The following is a 12823-nucleotide window of genomic DNA, read 5'->3' on the forward strand; positions in this document are numbered from 1 at the left end:
TTGAACTTTTAATTAGTATTAAATTAGTATTTTCTAGTTGTACTTTCAATTAGTAATTAGTATTTTAATTAATAAAAAGTAGTTTTCTTTTGTTAATAAAAAAGTAATTTTTATACAAAAAAGTAATTTCAATTAGCATCAGATGGAGTCGAGAAAGCAAACGTTTGATCATTTGGAAGCCCTAGCGTGTTTCTTGTAGAGCCTGATGACGTGCCGAATTTGGAATGATGGTAAAGCGAAGGGACCAGCTCTAGAAAGCTTCAATGATCCGGCAAAGATGTAGTCTTCTTTGACTTCTTCAATGTCAACTTTTTTGACCAGTCATATTGAGAGTCGGCTAAGCTCGGGCGGCGAAGATGTTTTATACGAACAAGATTTTCGTCAGGAAAACCAAATACCCTTCCGATATACCAGCCTGGTTGATCACGTTTGTTATCGTATGCAACGGCGAAGTACTCATTTAGCTGTATGTTTAGTTACTTTTCCTCTTCTTCTTCATGCTCACTGCGAACAGTATAACAGATGTCCATTTGGTCAATTGAAGAACCTGGTGAGACATCAGCATCAGTCTTCACTAGAAAAATCCTCTTTCTTTTTCAGTTTTGGCTTGAGCGTCTTTTCTTTTACCTTCCCCTTTTTGTTTCCGAGCTTTTCTGTTTTCTCTTTGTTAAAGCTCACTTAAAGTCTCCAGAAATGTGACTACATCAACTTCCTGAGCAACTCTCTGCCTACCGGATATCCTGGATGCTGAGGCGTCAAAAGAACGGCGGCATGCTGAGTATAAAAGAAGTTCTTCAAATGATTTCTCATGCGTATGATTCTTTTTTTGGCCTAACCACTGAAATGGCAATCTGATCAGATGCAGCATTCACTATGGTTATAAAGTATGTTGTATGTTGAATTCTGAGACCCTGATATTTTACTCTCAACATATCGTTTAAACTTGGCTGGATCAAAATTCGCCTTGTCGATTACGTCACGGTAGATACCGCAGGAATAGCGGAATCGTAAATCCCAGTCGTTTAAAATTATTTTTTGATGAGTGAAGGGGGGGGGAGGTAAGTTTGCCAAATCCGACATAAAATGTTCAACTGCCGTGGTAAGTCCTTGTCATGGTAATACGCCACCTGGGTTGGCTCGCCGCCAGTTCAGGAGTTTCTACTCATAGAACGATTAAACCCCTTTCAAAATAACCCTGTCATGGGGCTGCATAACACGGGATGCACAGGCTAACAACTTTAGGATGGTAACGTTATTTTCTAAAGTGTTCTTCACAAAGCCAAAGAGCCTGTCCAGTTCTGAGCCTTTCTCGCACCATGTTATCTTCTTGGCTATATCCACAGTTCTTTGAGACGAGTTTTAGCCGAATCACAAACTGCTCTATTCTCTAAAAATCCCTTTGGTACCGCTTAAAAAACTGGCACCATCAAACTATTGGGTTGTATTTCGATTCAAAGAGTTTAAGATGGTCTTGAGGTTTTTTATTGCCTTCGATAATGCGCTAAAAGAGTTTTCATAAAATGATATGTTTCCTATTTTTAAAGTGAATTCTGATTACTCTCCAGAAAAATTTGAGTTAATATTATAATTCTGGCTTGATGAATGGACAGATTTAAAAGTAACATCCGATGACAAGTGTTTTAGCCTTCTCTACAATTTACAGTTGTATTTGTGTCGCGAAACTATAAGAGAGCTCTTCAAAAGTCATAAAGAGGGATAGAACACTACCCTGTCGAACTAGCATAATGTCAAAATAAGCGCAAAAGGTTATGTGTGTTTTACACGTGCTCTAGCAGTTTAAACAAAGGCGAAAAGTAAACTAGAAAAATAGACGTACCTTCCAAATACAGTGTATTTCAAATCCAAATGCGGTTGAGGTCCATAAGTAAAGAAGAACTGTGACCCATTTGTATTAGGACCACTGTTAGCCATAGAAAGAATTCCTCTTGCTTTATGCTAAAAGGTAGGCAAAAAAATTGTATGTCTAAAATTAAAAAAGCTGAAGCAATTAAAAATGAAGACGTTAGTAATTATATGCATTATATACATATATATAATTATACTACAAACTAACAATGACTATTCGCCTCCTTACTGCTCTTACACTAGTTTCGAAGCGTTAAAACAATACCTTTTAGTGTTTATCATCTTACCACTATTTTCACTACCTTACCATACTACCTTTTCATTCTATATGAACATTCACACTGTAAAGTGAACAAAGGTAACTACGTTCTACCTTTCACTAATCATCAGCTTACCAAGCTTACCACTATTTTCACCACAGTACCATACTACCTTCCCATTTAAGTGAACATTTTCACTGTTAAGTGACTAAAGTAGCTACAAACTAACTTTGACTATTCACTTCATAAACAAAGTGCAAGAATTTTTTTCTAATTTGTTTACACGTAGACTTGACCATGCCAGGAAAATAATGATTTACCAAAAAAAATAATAATTCTTTTTTAGTTAGGTATAAAAAGAACCCTTAAATGTTTCCCCTATTTTCATTGATAAAAATACTAGAAACAGCAGAAGAGGCCAGGGGTACCGATTGAAGATTGGAACAAGGGGTGGGCAATTGTCCTTCTATACTTGAAAAAAAACTTTTCTTGTGATTCTCATAGAAAAAAAAACAAAAAATAAATTGCTCCTCCCAGACTTGGAAAAATTCCTTTTATGTATCTTCACTAAACACCCAAACTAAAGAAAAATCCTTGCCCCCCCTAAACTGTCACAAATTCTGTGCCCCTAGAATAGGTAGGCACACATGCAAAAAATTATTTAGAGGGAGGATATAAATTTCAAAAAAGCTTAAAAGCAAGTAATTTAGACAAAAACAAAGGGATTATTATACTAAATCCCTAAGACCTGAAGATTTCCTCGAGGTACGTACACGAAGGTCATCTCCAACCTGATCACTGCCAAAGAAGGATTAACAAAATTACAGTTTTAATAATGATATCTCCAACGATCAGTTCTACGAACAAATGAGATTTTATCTGGAGTAAAACAAGAAAACAAACCACAAGGAAGATTAATAGTCATTAAGATCTAGATGGCATGACTAGCAAGAGCTATTACTTGCAAATAATGAATCTTTAACAAAAATGTTGCTTCAGCAATGAGACCAATAGCTTTACCTTATAAGCTTTACTATTTACAAAAATTAGCTTTACCTATTTATATAGCTTTACCTATTTACAAAAATTCGTGTATCTAATAATAGGCAACGTAAGAGGTTGTATTGTTTTTTTTTGTATATATATATATATTCCGTTGGGAGCGCCCTGTTTTATTTTGCTTGCAAATAATTTCACTTAAATAATTTCTGAGACCACACTGGCTAATTACGACAAGACACAAAATTGCGAAAAAGAGAAAAAACGAGGACAATAACAGCCAATGAAAAAATTATAAATTATGTAAATATTTCGGTGAAGACCTCCGCTTGAACGTCCTCAGTGCAAATGAGACTGATAAAATATAAAAAAATAACTTAAAACCGAACACAAAACTGAAATAAGATGACCCTTTCAGAGTAACGGTGAAAGGGTGACTGGATAAAAATACAAGACTAAATGGCATATCACAATTTCGTTTTCGGTAAAGCACTCTTAAAAACTGATCACTTTCCAGGCAAGGTCTTACCAGAGACTGTATTTGATTATAAAAGATTATTTGTGTAGAGTGTAAAAACCATCAGAATTAAAAATTTCATCATAAATGGGGCACCGAAAAAATTTCTCTACATCTCTATTGAGGGCAACCCTTCAGGTGAATATGCTTCTTTATTTTAACTGCCTCATTGAAAGCTTATATGAGAACCTTAACAGGGGCGATAATGGATGTATTATCAAATAAATTAAAATGATTTGGGTTGTCATACAAATTTTGAGCCAAGGCGGAGGCAAAAGTCTCAGTCCTTTGGCGTAGCCCCATGGCTTTGTTGATTGAGGACCTGTGTTCTGATAACCTCTCCCCTAATTGCTGTTGGGTCCTACCAAGATAAAATCAGCCATGAGAACAGGAAATTCTATAAACAACACTACCCCATCTGGGTCATCTTATTTAAGTTTTGTGTTTTGTTGTAGGCTTTGGTTTTTTGTAATATTTTATCAGTTTTATTTTGCGAAGGGGACGTTCAAGCGGAGGTCTTGACGTAAATATTTGCATAATTTTTATTTTTTTCACTGGCTGTTATTATCCTCGTTTTTTCTCTTTTAGTGAATTTATGTTTTGTAATAATTTCACTGCTAGATAGCAAAGAGTAAGGGGGAAAACACCCCTTTTCTTTTCCGTCGGAGGGAAACTCCTTACGAAAACGTAACAATTTTTGTTTTAAGTATGGTATTTTTTAATTTAGGGTATTTTTTCACCATAAAGAAAATCGAAAGAAGAAAATAACAGCCTGAATAACAAACAAAAATACAATGGATGTAAGTGTATTATATGCAAACTAGCAACAAAAATAATTTCCTTTTTTTCTTTTTTTTCGGTTTAAATTGTGAAGGGTCAAATTTAAAAAGAAATGGGGCAGTACAAATATTATACTCAGACATTTTAATATTTTTTGGTTTATAAAGTGAACGGCCAAAAGTAAAGAGAGATTTCATATTCACTAATAGTGGGACAGTAATTAATTTTACCCAAATATTTTAATGCGTTATGATTCCAACCTACAGATCATAAATAAAAAAGGTGATCTTTAAGGCTTTAATCTAGGTGAACCAAGAATAAAAAACTACTAGAATCATAAAAACTCAAAACAAACTAATTTTGTTTTTATTATAATGAAAGAACTGATTACCCATGGATCTAACGTGAAATATTCTGAAAATGCCCATGTAGTACAGGCAAAAAGCACCAAAACACTTCCGTGTTTGAGGAAAGCACCGAAATTGGCTGAGATATACTTTCGAGCATGCTCTTTAATATGGCATGATTACGCAAGCAAAATTTTTTCTCGGAACACCGCTAGGTGGCTTCAAATCGAAGATAGCGGACGAAAATACGAGTCTGTCAAAATTAAAAGAAATAGCCGTTCAAATAGGCTAGTATGTGGTAATCGATGGCTCAGATTCCAAATATGAGCTTAAAAAGAACCAAGGTTGTATCGTAGTGCCACTAGGTGCCTTAAATATAAGATGACGGTCGAAAATAAGAGTTAGTCAAAATAAAAAGATGTCACAGCTTAAATATGTCAGTATGGGGTAATCGATGGCTGAAGCTCCGAATATGAACGTAAAACTAGCCTAAGTTGTAACGTGGTGTTGCTAGGCACTTCACATTCAAGATGGTAGTCGAAAAACACAAAGTTTTGTTAAAACAAGAAGTAATTACTTCAAACGGGCGAAATAGGAGCAATCCATACTTCAGATTCTGGAAACGCACGCATACACACATTAATATACGTTAGTTATAACGTTGATCCACTAGGAGTTTAAAATTAGTTAACCCGTTGATCCGCTTAGGGTCAAAAAGCGAAGATGGCGGAGGAAAATGTCAGTTCTCCGAATCGCACGAGGCTAGTGATCCCGATCTAGCAGATTGGAGTAGAGTAATTAATGCAGCAGTTTTAAATACCGTTCTGTTATTCTGACATACGCCTAATAGTAGTGAAGTTTGTACAGTAAAAATTGCCTAAGTATGAGACCAAGACGCGTCCAATTTATGGCGTTTGTTTACATCTGCTAAACCAAAATCAGATAAAAATTTATTATCTCCATCTTTTTATTTACTGTAAAGGAGCTAACAGAAGCTAAACGGACGGATTAAAGCATTTAAGAATTATAGTTTTATCAGGAAAACAAAGCTGTTAGTCGAATCTTCTGGTAAAATAGAATAACCACATGTTAAACAATTAAAGCACTTTGAATGGTACCAGCATAGTGGGCTACAGTTAAGGTCAAATTTCCTGCAGCAGCACCTTCTTTCACAGCCTTTTTTGCAACCACAACGCACTGTTTCGCGACAGACTTTTCTGTCAACGAAAGTTCTTGTCATTTTGTTGGCTCGAGGGACAGAACTATTTCGTGAATGGAAACGTACTTCGGATTACTACCGACACCAAACGAAATAAACAGCTGGGATAATCCAATGCAATAAAAGATTGAGGTCGCAATCACAATCACGCCTTTGTCCATCGTTCGTATGAAGTCTAGCAATTCCGTCTATGTCCAGCGGTCATGTCTTCTCATTTTAACAAACCCGTAGTTTCGTCCGCCATTTTTAATTTGAGGCACCTAGCGAAACTACGGTACAACTTAGTTTTTTTGCGTTCATATTCGGAACCTATGCCATTGATTAAACCATAATAGCCTATTTGAACGACGATGTCTTCTCATTTTGACAAACTCGTATTTCCATCCGCCATTTTGGATTTGAGGCACCTAGCGGCACTACGATTTTTATGCTCATATTTAAAAGCTCTGCCATCAATTACCCCTTACTAGACTGTTTGAACGACCATGTCTTCTTATTTTGACAAGCTCGTATATTCGTCCACCATTTTTGATTTCAAGCCACCTAACGGTGTTCCGAGGAAAAAATTTCACTTCCGTAATCGAGCCATATTAAAGAGCATACTCGAAAGTACATCTCAGCCAATTTTGGTGCTTTCCTCAAACACGGATGTTCTGGTGTTTTCCGACACTCTTCGCCCACACAATGTACTTCCAAATTCGAAGGTAGAGGAGATTACTTTGTTTTAAATTAGTGTTAGAACAAAGAAAAAAAAATAAAATATGGCTTTTATACAGATTTTTATTACTAAATTTACAATTCTTCTCGGTAACGCTAGATGTCCATGGTTGTTTTCTCTTGGAAAGAAATATCTCTTTTTATCCTGTTAATTTTCCATATTGCTTAACAAGACAGATTAAAGTTAAATGCCACGGCCACAATCACAGCGGCAGAAAGGAAATCAATCATGGAGAGTAAAACAGTGGAATAAAAGAATGCCAAATTAATACATAGCCAATATATTCATTTTGTGTACATGTCATATATAGAATATGTGTACTATACAGAATATATGTAGTATATTCATACTGTGTACATGTCATTTATAGAATATGTATAATATAAAGGATATATATAATACTAGCTAACCCCTGCCACGCGTTGCTGTGGCGCTATGCGCCAAAACTCGTAGAGATTCAGCTAGTCCCCCCTTTTTAGTTTTTCCTTTTTTTTAATTTTTTTATTTATTTTTTATTTTTTTTAGTCTTTTTTAGTACAGACGTACAAAAAGACAGACAAATAGACAAACAAACAGTATATTTTTTTATATATAGATATTCATACATGGTTATCCACCTCCCTCCCTCCTACGAGCTATCTTAATTTGTTCTATCAAATAGTTCGTGGTAACGAACTATAGTAAGGAGCGACCCGGCTCCATAGTAAACAAAACTCTAAGATTTGATACTAATAGATGCATCAAAAGAATCAGATTTTTATGCTGATTCTAAATATATAAGTTTCATTAAATTTAATCTTACTCATCAAAGGTTACGAGCCTGAGAAAATTTGCCTTGTTTTGGAAAATAGGGGGAAACACCCCTTAACAGTTATAGGATCTTAACGAAAATCACACCATCGCATTCAGCGTATTAGATAACCTTACTGTAACAGTTTCAAGTTCCTATCTACTAAAATGTGGAACTTAGTATTTTTTGCCAGAAGACCAATCACGGGTGACGTTTTTATTTGTTTGTTTGTTTGTTGGTTTGTTTTGTTTTTCCAGGGGTGATCGTATCAACCAAGTGGTCCTAGAATGTCGCGGGAGGACTTATTTTAACGTAAATTAAAAGTTTTAGCGTCCTTTTTAAGTGACCAAAAAAATTGGAGGGCACCTAGGCCCCCTCCCTCGGTCTTTTTTTCCAAAGTCAACGGAGCAAAATTTTGAGATATCCATTTTGTTCAGCATAGTCGAAAAACATAAGAACTATGTCTTTGGGGCTGACTTACTCCCCCAGAGTCCCCGGGGGAGGGGCTGCAAGTTACAAACTTTGACCAGCGTTTACAAACAGTAATGGTTATTTGGAAGTGTTCAGACCTTTTCAGGTTAAGGAGCGGGAGGGTTGAGGGGAGGAGGCTACGGAAGATAATCTTCCCTTGGAGGAATTTGTCGTGGGAGAAGAGAAATTTCATAAAGGGGGTGCAGGATTATCTAGCACTATTAAAAAAAAAATTAATATGAATAAGTTTTTCCCACTGAAAGTAAGGACCAGCATTAAAGCTTAAAACGAACAGAGATTATTAGGCACATGGGGGGGGGTTCATCTCTTCCTAAATATCTCGATCTTTACGCTGAAGTATTTTTAGTAATATCAATTATTTATTCTACAGCCTTTGTGATTCAGGGGTCAATCTTAAAGAATTGGGACAAAATTCAAGCTTTAGTGTAAAGAGCGAGGTATTAACGAGGGAGCAAGCCCCCTCATATACATAATTTAAATAAACGAATATAGAAGTTCGTTACGTAAGTTAATTCTTAAGTTACGTATATTTTTTACTAATAAAAATGTTCATTAAAAATTAAAAATTCTAGTTGCCTTTTTAAGTAGCCGAAAAATTGGAGGTCAACTAGGCCTCCTCCACCACCCTTTTTCTCAAAATCATCTGATCAAAACTAAGAGAAAGCCATTTAGCAAAAAAAAATAATAATATGCAAATTTCGTTTTAATTATTCATTTGCAGAAAGCGAAAATAAAACATGCATTAATTTGTTCAGAAATTAAATAAAAAAAAAGTTTTTCAACTGAAAATAAGGAGCGACATTAAAACTTAAAACGAACAGAAATTACTCCGTTTATGAAAGGGGCTATTCCCTCCTCAACGTCCCGCTCTTTACGCTAAATTTATTTACTGTTTTATAAAGTAGAATTGAGAGAAAGAGTCAAACTTCAGCGTAAAGAGGGGGAAGTTGAGGAGGGAACATCCCCTTTCATAAACGGAGTAATTTCTGTTCGTTTTAAGTTTTATTGTCGCTCCTTACTTTCAGTTGAAAAACTTGTTTTTTTCATTTAATCGTTATAAAGCCTATGCGGCAAACACGAGAAATACGGAACAGTCGGGTTACATACAAAAGGAGATACATCGCATTGAGTAGTTGAAGGAGAGCTTCGTGGCACATCCATTTGGGGTGAAACTATAGTTTAGATTTTCTTTATATCTTGGAAAGTAAGTGAATTACGAGTATCTATCCTGGTACTATCAGGGATATATCCAGAATCTTAGTGATTTCTAAGGAAGATATTTTGAAGCACCTACGTCCATTCCTTCCCCCTACAGGGGGAAGTGCCCCTTCAGGGGGCACTGAACGTTGAAGACCTTTATCTTGGTGTTATAAAAGTCAAACTTTATATAAGATTTTAAGGGTCTGTATATCTATTTCTAAAATAAGAAAAAAAACCTTTGGTATGGTTTAAAGTTCAACTGAAATAACAGGAATTGCATGTTCAGAACTAAAACTAACAAAAAAGAAATAGAAAAACTTAAAAGTAATGTAAAACTTTTTTGTCAGACCAGAAACATTTGCATATTTGTCATGTATGCAATCTTCTAAGCCATAGAAATAACAAAAGAGCAGGCACAGTAGCTAGAAAATATCTTCTCAGTTTACAGTTTTGCTCCTAAATTCATGCCTGAAAGTTTCATTCATGTAAATTGATTACTTTCCAAGATATAAAAAAACCCTAGTTTTTTGTTTTTTTTTAAAGTTAACGAATATCCCACAAGTCTGAAAGTGTATGTTTTGGGACTCAATGCCAAAAAAGCTTCAAGGACGAAATGTAATCTTTGAGGCAAAACTAGAACCCAAGAACGAAAAGTGTCATGAAGCTTCAGCAAAAATGAATAAAAGTTATATATTTGGAATTTTCACATAAACTATGACCTTTAACAACAATTAAATACAAAAAAACAAGTTTTCTCTACGGAAAGTAAAGAGCGACATTAAAACTTAAATGAACAGAAATTATTCCGTATATGAAAGGGGCTGTCCCCTCTTCAACACCTCACTCTTAACGCTAAACTTTTTTATTATTTAAAAAAAATGAGCTGTGAGAAAGAGTCAAACTTATGAGAAAGAGAATCTTGGAGAAGTACTGATGAACGGAGCAAACTAAAAGATTCAATTGTGTTATCTGACTTTGTTCCCATTGGAGAAAGAAAAAGAGGTTGAACATGTAAAGATTCTAACTTGTGGTTTACCAAATAATGTTTCCTCATATTTGTACAATGTTGAAAAACTGTGTACGGTGGTTCAGAATGTTGAACAACCGAGCATGGTGGTTCAGTTTCACAGAGTTTAGGTGCACGTGGGTTCACTTACACGGGGGTTAAGTTCCACGGTGGTTCAGTTGCTTGGGGTTTAGTTATACGGTCGTTAAGTTACACACATACCGTTCATCTATGAAAGAATTCGTCATTGTGAAAGTCCTTTATTCAAATCAAATGTGCACAAATAGCAATGAATATTTTGCCCCCACCTTAACTATTTGCCCATAGACTCTTGGCCATTCGCGAAGAAATTCAAGAATATGAGTTTTAGCTATCAAGACAGATCAGTCAGTTTGCTCGGGTACCCATGGAATATCGGTAGAAAAATATATAAATTTACAGGTGTTACAGACTTAAAGGTTCCCTGGAAATTTATTAAGCAGCAAAGAGTTTGGGATTATAGTCCCAAAATCTGTCTCTTGGTTTCTGACTGTTGGAGTCTTTTGGTTTCTCCAAACAGTTATAGATTTTTGTAAGATGCTAATAAATACTGTTTAAGTTCGAAAAGCAACGTTCCTATTTTGATATGCGATATAAAGCGATACTACCAAAATTGTGGCAATTAGAGTTATTTAGTGTTTGTTATTTATTAAACAAACAAAAAACAAGTTTTTTAACTGAAAGTAAGGAGCGTTCCATGAAAGTTCCCTCCTCAATATCTTGCTCTTTACGCTAATGTTTTTTTATGGTTTTAAAAAGTAGAGTTATGACAAAGAGTCAAACTTTGGCGTAAAGAGCGAGGTTTTGAGGAGTGGACAGCTGCTTGATCACCCAAAAAAAAAAAAATAAATAAACGCGCAACCGTGATCTGTCTTCTGGCAGGAAATGCGAAATACCACATTTTTGTAGATAGGAGCTTGAAATTTCTACAATAGTGTTCTCTGATACGCTGAATCTGATGCTGTGATTTTCGTTAAGATTGTATGAGTTTTAGGGGGTGTTTCCCCTATTTTCTAAAATAAGGCAAATTTTCTCTGGCTCGTAACTTTTGATGGATAAGACTAAACTTGATGAAACATATATTTAAAATCAGCACTAAAATTGATGTAACTATTGGTACCAAAATTCCATTTTTTAGAGTTTCGGTTACTATTGAGCCGTGTTGCTCCTTACTACAGTTCGTTACCACGAACTGTTTGATATTTGTACACATGTCACATGGAGATTGAGTGGAAAATAGATGTGTCTATGTATCTACTTATATCTTTGTTAAGTATAAAAGTTAAACCGTCAGGATCCCATAGTAGAAGACAAAGAACCCGCCTTAAATGCATACTCAATCGGCTAACCTCATTCATAAAATAAGCTAAGAATCTTGAAAACTGCTACATAATAATAAACGGATAGAAAAAATTCACGTCGTCATCAAAATGGGCTAAGAAGTAGGAATTGTTTTTCAAGAAGCTATAAATGAAACCGAGGGGCGCAAAACTTGGGCTTTACCTAACGTAGATATAACATTGATGTAAATGTTAAGTCCAGTCCGTTTAGCGCTCCTCGTTTTCACCACTATTCACAGATTCTCCAGAAAAAAAAGATACCCTTTAGTACGCTTTGGAAACGATACCTTTTTATTTATATTATTTTCGACTTTTTAGTCTCCTCTGAGATAAAAAAAACTGTTTAGCCTTCTCTGGGGCTCTGTTTTCATTATGGTGTTCTCAGGCAATGTCGCCCACGCTTTTTCAGTTTTTCAGGCAACCCCATTTTCCTTGGGTACTTTTTAAGGCTTAAAAAAGGCAAATCAGGCGCATTTGAAATGGTTTTATTTCAAGAACATTTATTTTTCGATGAACAAAAAAGTGTTTTTACTCAGCCGACTTCGCCTGAAAAAGCCCTAATGAAGAAAGGGCTTAAAGCAAAAACTTATCACATCTAAGATCCAAACTTAAGTTAACAGGGCCACAGGCAAATGTTCTTAATGTTGCGCAATCACGTTTTGCATATTAGTGTTTGTTATATGTTTTTTCTGTGCTCAATCACCCGTTTATATTGTCTTATTTTTAACAGGAGCATACAAGAGAGGAAACTTTGATGTTGTATTATTGCACTGTCATAGGGAGTGCATATACTAATAAAATTTCGAAATACTTGAACAATGAAAAGTAGTGGAAATTTTTTTCACAAATCTATGCGACAAACTGACGAAAAAGCGATCGAAACGCAATAGAAAATCTTTGAGCTGAGAACATGTTAAAAAATAAAATGGATTACCTTCAATTCTTCTTTGAGTTCATCCTCAAATTTTCTCCCCCATATCGAAGTGCCACCTTTACCTGTCCCCGTAGGATCACCAGTTTGCACCATAAATCCTTTGATATTTCGGTGAAATATGCAGCCGTTATAATAATCGCTGCCACATAAGGCAAGGAAATTCTGAAAGTATGAAAGAATTAATTCACCTAGAAAAAATGATAGTAAAAAAAATAATAATAAATTTGAAAAGCAAGATCAAACTGAGTTAGAAATAATGAAAATGAGAATGTGCCATGAGGAGAAAGGAAGATAAAACTGTCTTTTAAAAAAGCTG

The 12823-nt window shown here is 35.2% G+C and overlaps 1 protein-coding gene across 1 annotated transcript in view; it reads right to left on the reverse strand.

Annotated features, from left to right (window-relative positions):
• LOC136030514 (peptidyl-prolyl cis-trans isomerase-like 3) overlaps nt 1-12823 on the reverse strand; it is a 38566-nt gene that overhangs the window by 11416 nt on the left and 14327 nt on the right. Inside the window, exons 3-4 of the mRNA XM_065709541.1 lie at nt 12508-12669; nt 1838-1956 (exon numbers count right to left, since the gene is read on the reverse strand). Coding sequence (XP_065565613.1) covers nt 1838-1956; nt 12508-12669 — 281 coding nt within the window. The remainder of the gene's footprint in view (nt 1-1837; nt 1957-12507; nt 12670-12823) is intronic.

This window comes from Artemia franciscana, chromosome 8 (assembly GCF_032884065.1).
Source record: "Artemia franciscana chromosome 8, ASM3288406v1, whole genome shotgun sequence".
NCBI classification, from domain to species: Eukaryota; Metazoa; Arthropoda; class Branchiopoda; order Anostraca; family Artemiidae; genus Artemia; species Artemia franciscana.